This window comes from Haliotis rufescens, unplaced genomic scaffold, assembly GCF_023055435.1.
Source record: "Haliotis rufescens isolate VD_foot unplaced genomic scaffold, xgHalRufe1.0.p SCAF_4, whole genome shotgun sequence".
In the NCBI taxonomy this organism is placed as follows: Eukaryota; Metazoa; Mollusca; class Gastropoda; order Lepetellida; family Haliotidae; genus Haliotis; species Haliotis rufescens.
In genome coordinates, this window is record NW_025964112.1 from 50,514,982 (window position 1) to 50,537,369 (window position 22,388).

General features: G+C 38.4%; 2 protein-coding genes across 8 annotated transcripts in view; both read right to left on the reverse strand.

The window, feature by feature from the left end:
- Positions 1-1,970: 1,970 nt before the first annotated feature.
- On the reverse strand, positions 1,971-11,096 carry LOC124151041. The gene is made up of 3 exons (XM_046523298.2): positions 10,912-11,096; positions 5,781-5,908; positions 1,971-3,838 (listed from the first exon to the last, which is right to left on the reverse strand). The coding sequence occupies exons 1-3, from the start codon at positions 10,983-10,985 to the stop codon at positions 2,991-2,993; spliced, it is 1,050 nt and encodes a 349-aa protein (XP_046379254.2). The 5' UTR covers positions 10,986-11,096; the 3' UTR covers positions 1,971-2,990.
- A 4,639-nt stretch (positions 11,097-15,735) lies between these two features.
- LOC124151005 (diacylglycerol kinase beta-like) overlaps positions 15,736-22,388 on the reverse strand; it is a 126,145-nt gene continuing 119,492 nt past the window's right edge. For all 7 annotated transcript variants that reach the window (XM_046523283.2, XM_046523275.2, XM_046523235.2 and 4 more), the window contains one exon: positions 15,736-22,143. The gene's annotated coding sequence lies outside the window, so the exon portion shown is untranslated. The remainder of the gene's footprint in view (positions 22,144-22,388) is intronic.

Genomic DNA, 22,388 nt, shown 5'->3' on the forward strand with positions numbered 1-22,388 from the left:
TATTTTCCCAGTTCCAGATTCAGAAGAAAGGAAATGTGAATTGAAAAAAAAGGAACAAAACAGAACATGATATATGTAATTCTTTAATCCAGTGTTTCCTTTTAATTTGTACACGCATGCCACATAAAGTATATGGTTAAAATATTACATCTAGGTACTCGTATAAAGCACAACATAATTAATGCTGAATAAATACACTACGGCGACGAGGGGATGAGGTTTCCCTTGAGTACAGTCTTGATTCTACGGCCATATGCAGTTTGGCGATAAGTGCGTGTATCCATAGTGCGGTTTCACAATAGTACGAATATATACAGGACTACAGCTATACTGAAACACTTTGAAAACGCATAGTCGATTTTTTGGTAATATTTGGCAAAATAGTCATAAAAATCTAATTAAGTTGTTCTGTATTTTTAGGCATGAGGTAATCAAACACAACAACATTGTGTCACACTGTCATCATTCTTTGCGAGTTAATATTTACTGCTTAAACCGGTAGTTAGTTAGTTAGTTGCCTATGCGTTTTCATTGTATGTCAATATACGGTGATGGCATAAATCTAACGACACACACTACAGCCCCACATTTTAATCACAGGTTTGTAAATATTACATAAACATTAGTACGGTTCTGAAGAATGCGTAAATATAAGTCACATATTGACATCAACTTAAAACAAATACGTATTACACTTGCAGAGACACGGCTATACAAAATGTACATGCGGTGTACGTGTTATTACGTTAAATGAATACAGATACGCTCATTCCGAAGCGTCTAATCCACAATTACATGTGCATCGTTTCCATGGCAACAAGTACTGGTAGCAGGTGTACATGCTACAGTTGTCGGAATGTTTGTCTCTGATTAAATACTTTGGTATTCCAGTGTATAACAGTATAACGCAGAGTATTTGAAAGTAGACAACAGCTGGCTTGCTTATTATCGTATTCTAAATACATTGTTGACTCGGTCTCGGCAGAGCGAACAGTTTAGAATGCAAAATCTACTCCTGTTTCTGCTAGTTGTTATTTTTGTGTGCAAAATAAACAAATAACATACACATTTCTGTTTATCGTTGGAAGGCGTGACCATAATCTTAATTGAATATACCAAACAAGTGATACTGATGACTAATAATAATTATATTATTGTGATCCATGTCCACAACCAAGATAAAACTGGCACAGTAAATTTGAAGTATACACTTAAATAATGCGTACAGTGGTAACATAGGTTTCAAACTAAGAACAATGAACAGACACGCTAAATACAACACATCTGTCCGTAGATGGCAACGATTGGTCCCAGCTGATTTACATATTGTCGGGACAGCATGCTGTTATCTTGAATAATCTATATTGTCTTGTTGGAGTGACAGATCTGTTAAAACGACCGTGTGGGATTACTTCATTTACATGCATGCTGTTGTTTCATTTGTCCGTTTACGTGACAGCTGTGCTGGATAGTTGCTTGTGTGGATAAACCGGTGTCATCGCCTGCTCCTAAGGCTTGGGTGCTGTGTTGGTATAACATGCACATACACGTGTTTATACGAGAACACATGCGCACAGTCATGAACCGCGCAGCAAAAATAAGTATATACTAGTACTTGGATACTGGATTTGACCAACAATTTACAAACGTCACTAGGGTGAGACCCGGGGTCATCCAGGTTAGACGAGGTCTTCTGCAACCCATGCTTGCCGTAAAAGGCGACTATGCTTACCGCAAGAGGCGACTAACGATGTCGGGTGGTCAGGCTCGCTGACTTGGCTGATGCATGTCACCAAGTTGCGTAGATCGATGCTCATGAGTGAGTGAGTATGGTTTTACGCCGTTTTAGCAATATTCCAGCAATATCACGCCGGGGAACACCAGAAATGGGCTTCACACATTGTACCCATGTCAGAAATCGAGCCCGTTCTTTGGCGTGACGAGCGAACGCTTCAACCACTAGGCTACCCGACCACCCCCGATGCTCAAGATGTCAATCGCTGGATTGTCTGGTCCAGACTCGATTGTTTACAGACCGCCGTAATTTAGCTGGAATATTGCTGAGTGCGGCGTTCAACAACAAACAAACAAGGCTGTAAAGAGTCGACTTTTCCGTAATGCTCATGATGCATGTCATATCGCCTATAACCTTCGCATCAAATACCTCACCATCCAATAACCATGTCTTGTTTGTTTCATTCTTAGCCACCATCAAACAAACATGGGTGCAACTTTCATATATTCTAAGCTGACCAGAACATCAATGTTAGTGCACCGTGGACAAGATGTCACTATGACAAATATCATATGGCAATAAGTGACGAACCATTTGATATTCAGTGGCCTAAGACATGTCCTGGAAACACGATTCTTACCTCAGGTTTTACACCTCCTAAAAGAGGGGGTAAAATAGAAGATAAAATAAAATACTGCTTTAACAACTGTCCCTAGCCTTCCTATTAATGGTCGGTCATCCTTCCCCGAGCACAAAACATAATGTTTCTGAATTCAATGACTAATTGCTTTAGGAATATAACCAGAGACAACCTAGTTAAAAGTGCACGCAACATAATTGGTTATTCATGGACTAAATCTGCTTAGAAGGCTCTCCCTGCTAACTGTCGTACAGAAACACACTTGAATGTCCATAGTGATGATAAGGTACTTGTTTGTTGAAAGGTACTTGCAATCCAATCGTCTAAGGCGCCGCAATTTGCTGTGCAGAGTTGCGTCCCTTGATCTCGCCCAAACACTATGATTGTGGGTTCAAATTCAGGTTCCCCCCGATTATGTTTCTACGTTTGACAGCACTATACCCGTGCTCGTGGATTTCACCAAAGTGGTAAATGTCTGAGACCTGTATCACTTCGGGCTTTCCTTCCACATTAAGATGACACGCCGTGATGTAACTGGAATACTGTAAGAAAACGGCGTTGAAATCAACTCACTCATTCATTATCGGGGATTTTCCCATGTTGTTTTTCGCTCTTTTATTTCAAAAGATGTCTTGATTCGTCCAGTTCCCTGAGGAACTCAGTGGTTTCGGCGGAATCCGACTGTTTGGTTATCTGTCTGAGACAGATGAAGAAGATCTTGGTGAGGGCGACCACAGCCGATGTTGCCAAGAGAGCCACGATGAAGATAGAGTTCATTTTGTACGTGTCAGCATTGTTAGCGAACATACCACTGAAGGCGACAATTAACACCACGTATGGTGTAACAGTGAATCGGCTGAATCTGTCGAAAGCAAAAAAATCAGTCAGAGCATAAACCAGCATAAATGCGGCAAGGATTGACAGACTGACCGTCGATGACGTCTCCTCCGCTACTACCGGTACAGATGTATACGTCATAACGACTGCCAGAATAAGCAAGGATTCGATGGTGGTCCACGTGGCGTACAAGGCGATACCATTTTGAACCAGGATTCGGATACACCAGATGTCGATTTTCCTTTCTTGAACATAAAGAAGTGGCATATGGCGTTCCAAGGCGTTGTAGGAGAGAGCTAGTGATATGTAAAGGAATGTTGAGACGAATAACATCACGACCAGGGAAAGAGAGAGGAACAGGCGATCCCAGAGGAACAACCATCCCATCGTCAGACATAGGCTTACGATGAAGGAGACGTAGAACGCGGACGGAAGTAGAATTGGGCTGTCGTAAACGCGTCCGTCTCCTGTTTTACGACATAACGCGGTAAGGGAGTAGATGACCCAACATATTTGCCATATAAAGATGACACCCCACAAAGCAAAGGTTCCGTCTACTGGCGACATGTCGAGGTGATATGTGTCTGAGACATTGGCAATCCCTCGATTGAACAGACCTGGCGCCACTGCAACAAAGAATATGTTGGAGTTATATATTTGCTTAGTCGTGTTACTTTAAAATAATTTTATCAAAAAGAAAAGAAGAGGATATTTGGGTTGGACATGCTTTCCTTTTTCCGGAACACCTGGTGTCATCACTTCAGTGATCCATTCATTTATTTGTCATCGCCACATTACCTTTTACGCCCAATGGAATTTGTTTCGTCGGATAAACGAAACGTTTTATGTAATTACTGAGATACGTCTTTTTTTGGACAAGTTAAGACAAACGTTTTATATATTATGTATGTTCTCTTTGATCTTACATGTTGTTCGTGTGTATAAAACTTGAAAACGAATGACTGTTTTTCAGTTTTTTCTTTAACATATTATTTATTAAAAAATATTAAATGGGCGTTCTCTTACTGAAAGCCGTTATGTCAAACAGGCATGCTGAAAGAAGTTCCACTATAAAGTGTTACTTGAGTGAAACATCGATTTGATATGTTTAGATAACTAAATCCTTCCATAACTCCATTACAAAATATAATTTATAAAACAGTATTCTCTTCATAATAACGTTATGCTTATTACACTAATGGCAATATTTCTTTTCGTTTAATATTCAAATAAAATAACTAGAACTCTCATCAATATGGTTTTTGATCACACGCCACTAGTTCGCTGTTAACCTATGGTATGGATGATGTATTTCTCTACTTCGCCGGCTGTGACGGAGTCTCGTGAGGGTACAGGTGTTACCAGGGACGTTAAGAGGAGATCGATACAATACCATGGTGTAAGAAGGACCTGATTATCGATGTCAGGTCACATTGTCAACACTCTCACTGACTTTTGTTTTGTTCTTTGGGTTGTCTGTATTTGTGTTAGGGGTATGTATTATCTGTATCTGACATTCGGATATTCTGGACATATAGCACCTAAAACAAGTTAAGAAGGTTGTGTGTTGCAATAACTGCCATGACATCGGGTGTTCTTTAACTTCTTTTGAGTAGTATAATATACACCTTCACGTTATGGCGCAGGCTTGCTCAGTTTGTAAGTTGAATATATTCTGTGTGTTTCAGAGTAACTAGGTTTTAAGCCTATTTCAGCAATGGTCCAGGCTTCATGCATATACTATGTCGACGAGTGAGTGAGAGTGTTTCATCAAAAGATTACCCTTCCTTTATATACATATGTGCATGTTGTTTTAAGCACTCAAAGTTGTTGTGTAGAGTTGCGTCCCTAAGTTTATCCAGGGTCTGGTGGTCGTGGGTGCGAATCCCCATTCACCTTGATCACATTCCTCGAGTTATCAGCACCAAACTGTCCTAACTGATTTTACGAAAGTGCTCAAAGTCTTCAATCTGCATATGCTTTCATATAGCTTTAATAAGAACATTAAGTTCTCTTGACAAACCCACAAAGCATATGTGATTAAATTATTTCAAACAATAAATTAGTGCATCATTGGGAGGGATGTGTGGCAAATGCTATACCAAGGGCCGTGATCGTTCAGAGCGGGCTTAAACCATGACCACCCACCACAAGTCAAAACGTACCGGACAACTGGTTGTACATCAGCTTATCCTCTAAAATCGAAATTCGACATTATTTCTTCAAAACCATTCTCGCCTCATTATACAACCAATCCACATGTACATCGCATCTTACGTCAAGCTAAAGAGGGGTGGTCGGGTAGCCTAGTGGTTAAAGCGTTCGCTCGTCACACCGAAGACCCGGGTTCGATTCCCGACATGGGTAAAATGTGTGAAGCCCATTTCTGGTGTCCCCCGCCATGATATTGCTGGAATATTGCTAAATGCGGCGTAAAACCATACTCACTCACTCACTCACTCACTCACTCACTCACTCACTCACTCACTCACTCACTCACTCACTCAAACTAATGAAATTAGAACCTGGTCTGTCTCGGAATGCTAAGGGGGTGCTATTGCTACTTACAGTTGAAGTGGTGGGAGGGTTGTGCCGCCACCCCCAGCAGCACGGTGATGATGAGGACCAAGGTGGTGAGGAGCGTCAGGAAGAACACCACCCATCCTGGCTTCCCGCACATGATGTAATGCTCTGTCCTGGAACACAAACACACGGTGACGCGGACAATCTTTAACAAGACGACAGGAGGTCAACTGAGTTACAAGGACGTGTAGTGCAACCAGGCACCCGTATCGACTGTTGTGTCCTTAGATGTTATATAGACATACAGTACCTGCGTGCTGAAGGACCTGCTTATCCTTTTCGCGAACACCTGGTGTCATCACTGATTTTCACTGATCCATATATGTATGGAATTGTCACTGCTATCTTGCCATTTACGCCCGATACAATCTGGGTACCCCCCAAAAACGTATAAAATGCAACCTTAGACATAGTAATGGCCGCCAGAAGGAGAAATAACGGTCATATGTATTGCCATAACACAACTATCAGAGGTTAGAGTTTCATTGCCAGACAAAGCTGCCGTTGTACATTTTCTGCTGAAGCGTAAAACACCAAAAAGAAATAAAAACTTCTCATCAGTGTTGCATTATTGGTTCGTAAGTATTTCTGTCAACAATCAAAAATTAAATTTTCCTGGCGCATATCAGAATAAATATATACTGTCAATACCTAGTTAATTATATTCATTCTCATGCTTTTATTCAGGATTGAATCAATTAATGAAACAAATTAACTGTAATGATGGCGTCACTTGGAGGCTGCTGACCAGAGTACCACACCCCATGGATTCAGTAGGTATGGGCGACTTAGGTCAACCTAGGTAGGACGTATATGGGTGAACATTGCTAACATTGGTCAGCGAAGGGGAACTTGTTCATCTGGGTCGTCCATGGTTTTGAAATCGAACGCAAGCAGTGACGCGGACAATCCTTAATATGACACACAATTGCTTTGCAAGGGCTTGTTTTGCATAGCGTGAGTGAGAGAGTTAGGTTTAACGCTGCTGTGAAAAGTATTCCAGTTACGACGAGTCAGTTTAATGTGGGAGGATAGACAGAAGTGATGCAGGTCTCAGACGTTGGTGAAAGCCACGAGCACGGGTATAGTGCTGACAAACCTAGAAATATAATCGGGGCGAACATGTGTTCGAACCCACAATCATAGGTTTCTGGCGTGCCCAAGGGACGCAACTCTGCACAGGTAATTGCGGCGCCTTAGACGATTGGACCACCCGTGTCCCCGCTGTTGTACTGATAGCCGCTGTCTGGCTACTAACTGCTGAATGCCAGATAACGCCCATTGATTTGTGATAGGATCTAGCTGACACTACGTGATGTAACGTTAATACTATCAGTCAGTAAAGCGGCGTTATATCCAACTCACTCACTCACTCACTCTGGGATGGACCGTAAAATGACACTGGCCGTTTACCAGCTCCACATACATGTTCAATGCATAATACGTATAAATATTTTACCCTGTTGTTATAAAACGCAGTTTCGAGCGCTATATAAGTATTATCAGCAGAACCGTTTGCGCCAAGCGCTGTGGTTTATCTACGTTCAGGATATATGCTCATCTGTTTCTGACTCATCGTATGGCAACAGCTTTAGATACAAGTGAATAGGCATCATTTGCTTCGTTTGTAAAACTGTTAGGCGATATCAGCACCTACGGAGATAATGGCTCGGTATACTGTTAAATTCGGATTCAACAACATTATGCCACAGCTTTATCTAAATGTTGCAATAAAGACTCGTTGGTTGGAGACATAAGCACCTTGTGTCAGTTAACACATGTAAATAGTACTGGTGCAACAATGAGAGAGCAATACGGGTAAGGGACTGAGGGATTTTATCGAATAAAGTATGTTTTTCCTAAAAAAAAATAATTATGTTTCAGACCTATGAGATAAAAAGATAATGCCTGGGATGTTTTTCTTATAAATAATCAGGCTCAAAGCTTTAAATAAAAATTATCAGGTTTTACATCTGAAGCTGAAATAATAACTATTCTGGTTATGTACAAAATCTCCCCTACACACAGACACACTTACAGACACACACAGACACATACATACACACACACGCACGCACGCACGCACGCGCGCGCGCATACACGCACGCACTCATGAACGCATACACGCCGCCATGTATGCACGCTTACACGCAGGCACAGAAACATAAACCGCCGCACTCAGCAATATTCCAGCTTTATGACGGCAGTCTGCAAATAATGGGGTCTGGACCAGAAAATGCAGTGATTGACATCATGAGCAACTATATTCTCAATTGGGATACGATGACGTGCATCAAACATGTCAGCGAGCCTGTCCACCCGATCCCGTTAGTCGCCTTTTACGACAAGCATAGTCGCCTCTTACAACAAGCATGGATTGCTGAAGATCAATTCTCATCGGGTCAGAAACATTTTCAGATTACTAAACGCTGAGGTGTTTGCATGTAATGTTGTTTATTTGTTGTTTTCCGCTGAGGCATGTAATATTCCAACATCCTGTGTTAATAATGGCGTCCCCGTATCAACGTGGGAGTGTTTACTTCCTATGTGTTATAGGCCGACCTTGACGTATGAGGACAAGCCGTATCGTGAACATATCAATACTCCTGGTTGCCACGGTGTCACCTGTCATAGTTTGCATAATTACACAGTTGACGAGATGAAACAGACAGATAACGTAATACCCCAACGGCTTTGTTGATTGCAAATGTAAGAGCTGTACATGTGTTGTTACAACCTGAGGACATAGCCTGCATCATCATTATAATCATAATAAATAAAAGCGACAAAACGCTTTAGGAAACTCGAAGCAGAGTTCCTTGTACGATTCCGACTTATCAAGGACATGTGTTTATGAGTCACTATTAACTAGTGATGATACCAGGTGTTTGCGAAAAGGTGAGCGAATCCTGCCCAAACGTCAACCGTCACAAACACATGCACATGCAAGTCAATTCTTCACCAGAACAATAAACACGGGAACATATGGTACAAGTCAAAATAGGGAATTTCATATTTGCAAAGGCAAGTTTAATAATAGTACTGTATATAGTCGAATACAAATTCTAATTCTTTGCATCGTTAGAAAGAAAACAACATTTTGTTGGAGGTTTTCTGATCATGAACAGTTAATATTTAGGTATGTGCAAGATACAAAGAAATAAAAAAAAGCTTCCCCGTGGCTTCGGATGAAAAAGCCCCCATCAAAACATCACATTTCTCGCATTCACCCTTTTTATGAGATATTACCATGTGTCAAAGACAATATCTCACTGTTTGGCCTATAAAATAAAGAAATATTGTCCGTGTTATACTTGAAAATACTTGAAATATCCGAATATATAATGTGTTTGTTGTTGCCTCACTAAGTTTCCTTCTATGGCTTAAAGGTTCCGAGGTGTATATACAAACAATTGTAATATGAAAATTTAAGTGTTGCTGTCAGATTTCCAGAAACCAAATACGGAATTGATCGTCATCTTCAAAAGCTAAACTTGTTAAAAATATACTTTGTTTTGTTGTATAAACGAAACATATTATTGTTTACTTGATCATATAGCGTAACATAGTGTTGAAGACAAATTATATACCTATTATTACATTTGTGTTCAAACTATTATCTTAATATAATTTTAGATGATGAGTAGAACAAACAGAGACCAGTGTGTAATGTTGTTGAATATATAAATAAACCCAACTCTCCGGACAAAACAAACTATACACTCGAAAATTAGATATGACAAAATAATTACAAACGTTATAGAGTTGAAAACAGTCGCCTGTTGTGGGATACTCGTTGATATGATGCATACAGTATCGCCTATGATACCCGGTTAAAATAAATCACCATCGAATAACCATTTCTTTGTTTCATTTCCAGACACCATCAAACATGGGTGTATACTGTCTTTTGGCCGGCAGTGTAGTGTGCTTCTTGTACGTGATTTTGTGTGTACTGTAGTATTTCAGAGCTTGTCCTCATCAAAATACAATGCTCCATTGCTCTTTGGGAGATGAGGTAAAAGATCTTCATGTTTATCCTGTGGTGCCTTGCAAATATCCTTTCAAAGGAGTATCGCTTTTTATTGGGATAGTCATTGTTACGTCATTTATTTGAATATGTTGTGCTTCAGTGATTCACATTCATTGTTACGTCATTAATTTGAAGATGTTGTGCTACAGTGATTCATAGTCATTGTTACGTCATTTATTTGACGATGTTGTGCTACAATGATTCATAGTCATTGTTACGTCATTTATCTGAAGATGCTGTGCTACAGTGATTCATAGTCATTGTTACGTCATTTATCTGAAGATACTGTGCTACAGTGATTCATAGTCATTGTTACGTCATTTATCTGAAGATACTGTGCTACAGTGATTCATAGTCATTGTTACGTCATTTATCTGAAGATGCTGTGCTACATTGATTCAGATTTCCATGTTCCTTGATGACTCATCACAAATGGCTCTCCATTTCTGAACAATAAGTGTCTCCTGTTATTTCCCTGACCCGTAAGTATTTGAACTGAGTCTCTGGGATACATACTCGTACTGACGGGTAAAAGAAAGTTTACACCCATGTTTGTTCCGGCTAAAATGGACAAACACAAATGCTTATTCGATGGTGATGTATTTAATACAGATATCAAAGTTCTGTTTTGGACTTACGTTTGCAGTGTTTAGGCGATTTTTTCAGCCTTATAACGTTTTGATAACGTTTATTATTTTTATGTCAAATCCAATTTTCAAATGTATACTTTCTTTTGCCTGGCAATTTATAAGTATTATTTTAACTGCCTCGGCTAGGTGGGTGCTAAGCGCTTATACGTATATTCTTGTATATGTGTGTCAACTGTGTTAATGCTGGTCTGTAGACGAATGATATCCCAACAGTCCTTTGCGCCCAGCAAACCCCAAGCTGACGATCAATCAAGTTATTGACAAATGAGACCAAACCAACAACGCACATCAGCTTCTTCTGAGATGATAAATGGCAGCATTGGTTACAGGGGTATAATGTAAGATACATTCTACATGAAATCCCTAACATGTAAGCTGAAAATGCCCTTTTTCCACAAAAAACACGAGTAAAAGCCCCCTCAAACAACCTTACCTTGTATCCTGTGCCTGGGCGAGTGAACCCTCCTTCAGTCGATGAGCCGCTGCGCTGTGAATAAAGATATTCATCCACCTAGTCAACACGCGATCGACGCCACCTGTTGGCGTTAGACGCGTTTCAGGGAATAAGCTCGGTCACATTTGCAGCAGAATAGAAGCCTGGAGGTTGCGACGACCAACATGGCGCACGAAAGCAACAGCTGCCACGAGAGGCTCCCGGCTGTACTCATGACAAATCCATGACTGATGGAATGTGCTGTATTTATAATGACACTTGTGTCGGATCAAATGGAATTTAGATCAAATTACAAATTTGTATGTGTTTCAGTGATATATATGTCCATGTTTTATGTCACATCTGCGTCGGTATCCATAGTCAATGAGTTTGCTGAGAGATAAAACAAAATATTACAAAAAACATATTATTGGTATGAAAAATCATGATCAAATGACATATTCAGTCTTTTTACATTTTGCGTTATGAGCAAGTCTGTGACAAAGACCATATACCTGTATTGTCTTTACCTACATCTCCCAAGAAAAGCAGCTTGGAGCAAAGACAATCCAGTGTTCAAGTGTGTATCTTATTCTGCTCAGCAGTTTATAACTTAGCAGACAAAGTTCGAACTGGTTTTGAATGATATAAATCAAAATTGCTATGAATGCCAATTTTGTCTGAGTCTAACACCTCTTTAAAATCACTGGCCAACATTAATTTGTATGAGGTGTGTATAAAGTGAAAAACATTTCCAAATTTGACGCATCAGTGACAATAAATGACGTCCGAGTCATTGCCCTATTTTGACATGTACCATATGTTCCTATGTTTTTTCACGTGAACAATTAACTTGGCTTTGCATATGGTATGGGTGCCACCGGTGGGGCAGGGTACACTCTCCTTTTTGCGAACAACTGGTATCATCACTATTTGAGTGAGTGAGTGAGTTGGGTTTAACGCCGCTTTTAACAGTATTCCAGTCATATCATGGCGTGTCAGCTTAATTGTGGGAGGAAAGCCCGAAGTGATGCAGGTCTCAGACGTTTACCACTTCGGTGAAACCCACGGGCACGGGTATGGTGCTGACAAACCGAGAACCGGGATTCGAACCCACAATCATAGGTTTCTGGCGTGCCCAAGGGACGCAACTCTGCACAGCGAATCGCGGCGCCTTAGACGACTGGGCCACCCGTGCCCCCCATCACTATTTGAAAGAGATTCATAAACACCTGCGTATGATAATGACGAATGAACAAAAGGACTACTTTTAGCAGTGATTTCTTTGATTATGGAAAGGGTGTTGTCGCTTTTATTTATGAAGGTATCAGCATTTTCAGTTCTGGTCTGAAATGAAACTATCAAGCATGATGTGAAACTAGTGTGAGCAGTGCCAGTCAATGAAGGGGCCGAAGGTGGCCCTGATAATCATAAACAGGGATAAGATGGTTATTGTTGTTTTTTGTCAGTACCACAATCAGCAATATTCCAGCTGTGTCACTGTGTCCTGTAAATAAATCAAGTCTGTGCCTGACAACCAGTGAGTGATATTATGAACAACGTAACAGCAGAGAGGGTACAATGACACCATCTTCTCGAGGCAAGGGAGTTAACCGACTATAAGAATCTAGTTTCCACCCTTCCTGAACGTGACTGGAATTTATGTCTATTGCGAGTTATGTCCCTTATATGTCCCTTCCACTGACCAATCAGATTCAACCGCTCATATCACTTCCATTGCTTCTTACAAACTAATTAAAGACTAGAAGGATTCGGAACGTATCTGTCGACATCCAGTTGACGGTGTCCATGCTTTGCAAATCCTGCAAACAACACAAATCAGCACATTCGCTATGTTATTTTCGAACCAGATGTTGATTTCTTTACGCGATTGTGAATTGGACTATGCAAAGATTCGTTAGTCCAGCCAAAATATATCTCAGATATTCCATCCTAGTTTGACAAGGGTGGAAACTGGACCTTTATAGTCAGTTCACTCCCTTGCCTCGGTAAGATTAGCAATGACACGTAGTCTACACATTCACTCTGACCACCAGATCCATTTGGTTGCTTGTCACAAGCAGCTTATGTGGATGGGCATCTATTCTACACTGAAATCCCAACAGGTTGATGAGACGGACATCACTGGTTGGTTTGGTCCAGGCTATGTTTATATGCTGTTATATATCTACCTGTATGATAACTCCATTGTCTGACCATCATAACAACGTTAAACAAGGTCGAGACTATCATCTGCATCCTGTTATCTTCTATTGCTGCCTGAGGTTTTTCATTTCTATATTGACTAGTGACGATCCGGGGTAGAATAGGTCTTTAGCAACCCATGCTTGCAGTGAAAGGCGAGTATGCTTGTGTAAGAGGCGACTAACGGGATCTGGTGGTCAGTCTCGCTGACTTGGTTGATGCATATCATCGTATCCCAATTGGATCGATGCTCATGATGTTAATCACTGGATTGTCGGGTCCAGGTTCGATTATTTACAGACCGCCGTCATATAGCTGGAATATTGCTGAGTGCGGTGTTAAACAACAAACAAATAAACATTTCTGTATAACTCCATATTCAGCGAGTGAGTGAGCGAGTGTGGTTCACCATGCATTGATAAGTATTTAGTCATATCTCAGCATGTCAGCTTTATTTGGGAGGAAAGCCAAAAGTGATGCAGCTCTTAGACTTTTATCACTTCCGTCAAATCAGAAAGGGTTTGGTGCTGACAAACCTGGAAACAAAATCAGGACAAATCTGGGATTGGAACTGACAATTATTGGTTCCTGGTATGCCTAATGGACACAGGATTGGACAGTGTCTCAGACTCCATAACACTTAAGATCCTTCCATCTTCCTGAGGCAAGGGAGGTAACTGACTATAAAAGTCCAGTTTCTACCCTTGCCGAACCAGCCTGGAATTATGGAGTTACAGTTTGGCTGGACTAACGATTCTCGGCATAGTCAAAATCAAAATCGCGTAACGAAATCGACATCCGGTTCGTAAACACCTGTGCAGATTTTGGTCGACTGCAGAATTTTCAAAGGATGTGTCAACAGATATTTTCTAAATCTTTTCATGTTATTAATCAAGGTGCTCAAGGGATAAGATGCACTTCGCGTTGTAAGACTGGTTTTCTTACACTACAATAAACTATGTTTATAACGAGCTTATAATGAAGTACCGGATAAATATTTGGTCCCGGCCATTTGCGGTATGCTTTAGTTGAAACACTTATAACAAACTCTGGTTATAACGAACAAACCTGTTGGTACCTTTGAGTTTGTTATAGCCGTAGTTTACTGTATAGATTTTGATTAGATCAGATCTTCTTGACTATGTGCCACCATTTAGTTTGAAGCAAATGCAAGTGATAAGAGAGGTGGAATCTGATTCAACAGGAGTGACATAGAAGGGAGATAACTTGTAATAGCCGCTGATGGCGCTAGGATCCAGCCCAGAAATTCTGGCCCAGTTCGGTAAGGGTGGAAACTGGACTCTTACAGTCAGTTAACTCCCTTCCTTGGGGACCCGTGAAGATTCCGGGGTAGACTAGGTCTTCAGCAACCCATGCTTGCCGTAAAAGGTGACTATGCTTGTCGTAAGAGGCGACTAACGGGATCGGGTGGTCAGGCTCGCTGACTTGGTTGATGCATGTCATCGATCCCAATTGCGTGGATCGATGCTCATGATATCAATCACTGGATTGTCTGGTCCCGACTCGATTATTTACAGACCGCCGTCATATAGCTGGAATATTGCTGAGTGCGGCGTTAAACAACAAACCAACCAACCAACCAACCAACCAACCCTTCCTTGGGAAGATGAGATCCTTCTTATGCATTAGGGCTGGGACGAGTCCGGGTCCGGGTACCTGGGTCCTACTCAGTACCCACCCGACCCGAGTACCCAAGTTACCCGTCCCAGACCTATTATGCTTCCACTTTCTCATGCATTCCAAAATACCACAAATAAATTCTGGCTTGAAATATTTATTGAAATTGGATAAAAAGACATTAAAGCACATTTCAATTTCTTAACATTTCATATTATAGGATGAAATTTTCAAATAAAAATCTGCATTCATGTAAATTTTATGACATCAACAAATTGAGAGTTCTAGTAGTTGGGGCATCTGTAGGACCCAGTATAACAGTGAAGATTGAGACATTATCAGAGGAAACTAGTGGAGAACACTGAGCTTGAAGTAGAATATCCACAATCTACAGTTAGTATAACTAGGAGTTAGGATCTACAAGCACATTTACAACTAAATGTCAATATGCTGGGTTTAGCTTCAAACACTGATTATAGATCAAACTGATTGAAATGATATGACGCAAGTAAACAAAACAAGGAATAACAAATTTAGGAAAACAAACAGGAATATGGTCGATCAATCATATTCATAATGTGCGATGAAATAATTCATGACCTTGGTCACAAAGTCTTGATAAATATTAATTATTTCATTGTAGGAAAGAATTTTCAAATTTTACGTCTTATATTTGCATTAAGACGTTGTTAATGTTGTTATCACATAAACAATCATACACTGAAAAACATAACTTACACTTTTCAAAATTGCAACAGAATCCTATAGCATTGCTCATGAGTGAATCCCAAACTTAAGGTATCTTTGCCTGCAAAGATCTATCATGTACAGAATAACATCTGGCCCTATTTCAGAAACATGAAGTACATTTTACACAATACTGAAGTACTTACACTCAGTATTATGAAACCAGAACTCTGGTTTTGTTTATGACCAAGGCATTCGAAGCTGTGACAAATATTTACCTTTTCAAATAACTGGCTATTATGACTTCTAGCAACTTAGACACTCCTCTTTTATCTTCAATGACAGGTGTGAAATAAGTGTCACAGCTTTAACCATTTTGGCTGTAACAGTGGGACTATCTTTGACAAATGTCCATCAATATTAATAACACATAGCTGCCAACATCCCTATAACGATTTGTATTTTGTTACGATCTTATGGTCAGGACACCAAAGCCCGACGATATCCCGAAACTCAGCTGATAATGGTATCACTAATTTCTACATCGACTGAAGCCGCTTCCAAAAATACTGGACTGTCTCATTTGGGCAGGTGCAACACTATAAATAGACTTTATACCAGTCAATGAATGCCCTCGCAATATTTTTACAGACGATGTAAGGCTAAGTAATGACCTTTCCTTACATGCTTCTATGAAAAAAAAATTCTTGCGATATTTTTGGTAGTTTGGCATATTATTTGTATGAATTGAGTAAGAATTCATTTCATATTTTTACAGAGGATGTAAGGCTAAGTAATGACCTTTCCTTACATGCGTCTATGAAAAAAAAATTCTGCGATATTTTTGGTAGTTTGGCATATTATTTGTATGAATTGAGTAAGAATTCATTTCATATTTTTACAGACGATGTAAGGCTAAGTAATTACCTTTCCTTACATGCGTTTATGAAAAAAAAATTCTTGCGATATTTTTTGTGGTTTGGCATATTATTTGTATGAATTGAGTATGAATTCATACTTGAGTTGGAAATTCGTAACAAATACGAAATATTGGGGATAGTTGGAAGCTATGATAACATAACAAAATGAAAATACCTTACAACTATCATACAGAGATCATGGTGGAACAAGTTGAATATAACATCAGCAATAAAAGCAGAAATATCAGGCTAAAGCCGAAGGAGAGTTGAGCAAAGCACTGTCTGAATCCCCTATACACTAACATATACTGTCAACCGATATACTAATTAATAGGGATGGTTCTGTTCAAGACACAATAGGTTATGGCTAAAACAGACTGGCATGGCATGAGTGTAGAACCGTATAAGTGCACAAAAACAACAACTAGTAGGAAATAATTAACGCAATTTGTCAAAAACGACTATTAGCTTATAATGTGAAGAAGAAAAAACGTATACAATTTCTACATGAATACTAAAACAGAATTGATATATGGTTGTATATAAAGTAGTTCCCTAATTATATAGTGACACTCAGATCTAATAGTTTCACCGATTTTTGATTGGTCGATTGAAGAAACTGCCACAGAAAGTCTCACTACCGACAAATACTGCACTATTCTTGGATAGTTCCTGAATATATACACAAGGACTGCCATCTCTCCTGGAAGTATCCAGTATAGACTTGTTGCGACTATGCATGAGGTATGAAAGACGACTGACCAATATTATGGGAAGGTTATATTGAAAAAATACAACTCCAAAGAAGTTAAAGAAGTCAAAATAACTTAACTTCTTTTGAGTAGTATATCTTAAAAGGACACACAATTGTAAGGTTTCTGATTTCCAAATCACAAAACCTATAGTGTTCATCATCATAATTGCCTTGTTCTTGTATTCCAACATCTATTTCAACATTTTGCTTCTTAAGATGTAGTTAAGGATTTGATTTTTCCTTATAGAAATATTTTGAATGACAAAACTTTGTTTTAAGACATATCTTATTATCTCTTTTTAACCTGATGTGCACATCAAATTCTTACTACTTACAAACTTGTTTATCAACTGCTTTCTCTCTTTATATAATCTTTTTATCAAAGTTAAAAAATTGAAAATTGTCTCAGTTTTGTAAACTCATGAAAACAGCATCCTGCAAAACATTACTGACATAACAAAGTGTATATATAACCCTACCAACAAAAGCACAAATGATTCCATTTCACAAAAGTATGACTTCAGAACAGTATGATTGAAAATCAGTAATGGTTTCAAATGGGTATTTTGTGAGTACTGTTGCTTTTCCAAGGCCCATGTTTGGTACGGTAAATTATAGTTACAATGTACAATAGTGAAAATATTTCATAAAAATACTGTATGAAGAAAGGCAGGAGAGTACTAGACGAGGAATACAGAATGCTGACCTCTGTTCATCCGAATAACTTAAACACTCAGAAACCTGCGCACATCACAGCCAAAACCAGTGGCAACTATGCAGAGTATACTTGTATATGATAAATATTTAGGCTGCTCTTTTGAAACAGACATATGTTAACAAAACTTTGTGTAATTAAATGGAAAAAAATGGACTATTTTGTGCATGACTTCACATTATAATGATATATTCTGAATACAAAAATAATAACACATTTTGATTAGGGTATACAATATCTGAAAAGAAATATTAACGAGATATGACATCCTAACAACTAGATAAATATTAAGGGGTTGTAAGACTAACAACAAACAGAAGCTGGATACATAATCATGGATATAGTTGTCCTCATTATGAATTTAATATGCAGGAATTAACGAATAAGGTCAAAAACTGCCCTGACCACACAATCCAACATGGCTGTATAACATGGCCTAACCAAGCTATCGCTATGCATGACCAAGGGAGGTAACTCAAAATTCCCTAAATGAAACAACGTATTTGAATATGTATAACTGTTTGCATAATAGAGTAAAAATAAAACATATTGTTAAACTGGTAACTCTAACTCCGGCTACAGTCATAGTTGATGACAATTTACCCAACTCACAAGAGTTATTCCCCTTTATATACTGCTTATCTCCCTTCAAGGAACACACTATGATGTATGTATACATATTGAATACTAGTGCATTTTGGTACATTTGACATAGTTAAACATTAACATGAATTTTCAGGCATGCGATAAGCTGTATATCTAATAGCATTACTTCCTCAGTGATAATTAACACAACATTATTGCTTTCTTTCTTGACGTTTCCTTGTTTCATTGGACACAAACATGTTGATATATTCAGTCCAATAATGATTATAATATACTGAAATTGTATTTTGTGCGTTGATGGAAGATATGAATCATGACAGAGTATAGTATTAAATGCGAATCAGATAAAGAATAAATCCAGTTCTATACCATATGGAAAAAGATTTATAAAACTACAAAATCAACAGGAAGTATCTCAAATATATTAATATTTCAATAAAGCTATTATACTGCTTATTTCATAAGGAAGGATTGTAGTTCATGCATAGTCTCCAATTTTTTAAGCCTAGAGTTCAAGAAAAATCTCTACAAGGTTGAAAAGACTACTGATGCTGAAAAAAAAGAGCAAAATTGAAAGCTTCAATGTTCTCCTGTTCGTTCTGAAATTACACAATTTCGAAAAAAATATGTCTTAAGGAAATGAATGCCATATATTCATCATGAAAATAAAAAGCATATTCACTCCTGCAGAATTCAATGTCATTTACATTACTAGGCCCTTCTATCTGCTGTATGGTGGTTGGCTACAAGACCTATACACGTTCTATTCTATAATCTAAAAACTTCTTCCACAAAAATCATATTTCTTTAAAAATCACTCTATCTTTTTTCTACTAGAAAACTACCACAAATTAGATGGATCTTAAAATGAAACCTACCCAAACTGTACTTTTACACATACAGTGAAACCTCATTTATCTAGACCCCTGTTTATCCAGATACGATTACTGATGCCTATATATATATATATATATGTAGAGACATCAGTCCAAACCAAGACACTTAACCCTGAAATTTGTTAATCTGAATGAATTCCCTGGAATTGGTACTGTCCAGATTAATAAGGTTCCACTGTATTGAGGTCTGATATTGAATCAGACAGGTCATACATTTAAGAAATCTATGAACACTACTACAGAGAGTCCTTTCTTTACTGGCACACTACAATAGAGATAATGTTTCTACTTAGAAATAGGCACAAGAATGGTCAAATTTTCCATGTAGATTTACCTTGGGAAGAGCATGAATAAGCTCTTGTTTGGCTGGCTGGCATAGCAATATACACCAAACTTATATGACACAAGCATGACAGAAGTGCAATCGATTATACACAACAATAACATCACTGTATACAGAAGGCATTATGTTTACATATATCACAAGTAGGTTTTGCAAACTTGCTGTTCCATGCATGTATGCACATAAAGATCAATGGACAGGAAATAAAATACTTATAGGATTAAAAAAACTTGGGTTGAAGGTCTGACAGAGGCATGGGAGGCTAAAAAACGTCGTTAATTACGACAATGACGAGCCACGAACTGCCATGAATCTTATAGAGATATTATTCCTTGTAATGAAAGAGGGCCTTAAAATTAAACAATATCAAGTGTCTCCTGACTTTGGTAAAGAATGTCCACAATTTAGATAATAAATCCATCCCTATGACAAAGTTACAAACATACTACTGAAAATAAGTTAAGGTCCACCTGATTCTTTCATGCAACTTTGATATATCTGTCAATGGCCATGGCAGATTAACTATAGTCATATTTGGAATTGGGTGATCCTTAACTTCTTTGAGTAGTATATATTTTCCTTTCTCAATCAGAATGCGTAAATAGAGAATTATCAGACTATTTGCATAATTGCAGTAACCTCTTTAGACTCCTTACTGGATAAACTCCTTCAGATTCTCAAACAGCATGGTCGATACTGATTTTATCATATAAACCCCTAATATGGCTGAAGTAATGCTGATGTGATATTAAATTTTAACTCCCTCCTACTCAAGATAACTCTTTAGGAGAATGAATGTATTCTTGATATTCAATAAAGAAAAGTGAGTAATGAAGAACGCTGTATCAACACTTAACATTTCCTGCAGTAATAGTGGGTTTCACAAATAGTACCCATCTTAGGATTCAAACCTTGTCCTTCTGTTCACTTGGGCAAACCCACTGGGTTATTCTACTCCCCTTTTGTTCAGATTTAAACTGGGATTTCTTTGACGGGTGTTACTTTTAGAGCAGGTCCTGCTTACCCTTTTTATGAACACCAGGTGTCACCACTGATTTTAAGTGATACATTTATAAATTTACACGGCTTTTTCGCCTTTTACGCCCAATGGAAACTGTTCAGGCAGATAATCAAGATTGATTATTCTCAGGCGTTGACATTATATATACTACAAAAAAATAGTTAAGGACCACCTGATTAAGTATAGTAATATGAAAAAATCGGATGGTGTTTAACATTTTTTGAGTAGTATCATTAGAGAGTAGTATCAACACACCCATTCTTGACAGCTTATCTTGAAATATTTGTTAACCTTTTAATGGTGCATCATGGCAGTCTTGACAAAGACTGTCGTAACAGATGTGGAAACACTTCGATAATTGCTTAATTATAAGGCCAGTGAAAACGGTCACATGATTGAGCCTTCAAATAAACATAATCAGCATCCACAAGACTATTCTTATTACATCTGTCGACGGATTTGACCATGAACAGTGTCAGAAAACACCACTAAAAACATATATTTGGCATTGAAATTATTATCTTATTTAGCTGCCCATTGGTTGTGGGGTTGATGTAATCTAGACCTATGTTATAGCCCCTACCATGCATTCTTGGAATCTTCCACACATTCATATGGAATAGTCTATAGGCATATATAGGGAAGAGGGTTTCAGTGATGTAATTCTTGGTACAATATTACCTTTAGTGATGTGGCATATCAAATATTGCAAATTGCACATCAATAAAATACCTGAGTGTCACAGTGAAAATAGTATATAGCGATATCAAAATGTCTCTCAATATATGGAGGTCCACTTTACTATTATGACTGATTTGTTTTTTTCTAGAAAATGACCTAAACTGAAATATTATGACAAGATAATTCTCTGATTAATTAACACCCATCTGTTGCTTCATTTCGGATTCCTGGAAATGAGGAGGGTACAAAATACAAAAAATATATATTACTTCAAAAAATGATAATACAAAAACAAAACACTACAAAAATTGAAATAATTTTCTATGAAATTAACACTGAAACTATAATATGAATATTGAATAAAAATGGAAAAAAATATACAGAAGTATATCATGAAGTTGTAACTATGTCAAATATAAACACAAAATAGAAATCTAAATGATATAAATTATCAAAATGTAATAGAGGTAACCATGGCAACAAAGAAATGACAATTTTGATAACCACTTAGGTGGGATTCTGGCTACACTCAATAACAAGAAACAAGATGGGCGATGGGAGGATGCCACTATGTAAGAAGCTATGGTTGTTTAATATTGCACCAAGAAGTATTGCCGAGACAGTGGCCATGGCTATTGACCGGGGCTACAACTGGTAAAAGCGATGACCTGCATCAGCCTATCATATGGACCTCGGGCTACTGCGCTAGAATAGCTGGGAAAGGCTCAACTTGCTGATCCACAATGTTCAACGACGCAAGGCCGGCCTGAAATTACAAAGTTCAACTATGATCAGGTCTTGCTGTTGCAGTTGAGTCTCAGCCAGGAAATCACTGGCCCTTCTGAATGTGTTAAACGGATGCAAAACTAATGTCATTATGCAAAATTATAGAGAAATTATACATCATTAATAACATGGTTGAAGTCAAAGTAATCACTTGAATCTGTTGATTTGGGAAGTAAAGTCAACTCACGTCTTCAGGGTTCATTGATTCTACTTTCCAAATCAACA

What these genes read in the sequence shown, in the direction of transcription:
- LOC124151041 (XM_046523298.2), bottom strand. Translation starts at nt 10,985, where the DNA reads ATGAATATCTTTATTCACAGCGCAGCGGCTCATCGACTGAAGGAGGGT. An exon ending in GCCCAGGCACAGGATACAAG is followed by an intron (nt 5,909 to 10,911) that starts GTAAGGTTGTTT and finishes TTTGTGTTCCAG; the next exon opens with GACAGAGCATTACATCATGT. An exon ending in ACCCTCCCACCACTTCAACT is followed by an intron (nt 3,839 to 5,780) that starts GTAAGTAGCAAT and finishes TCTTTGTTGCAG; the next exon opens with TGGCGCCAGGTCTGTTCAAT.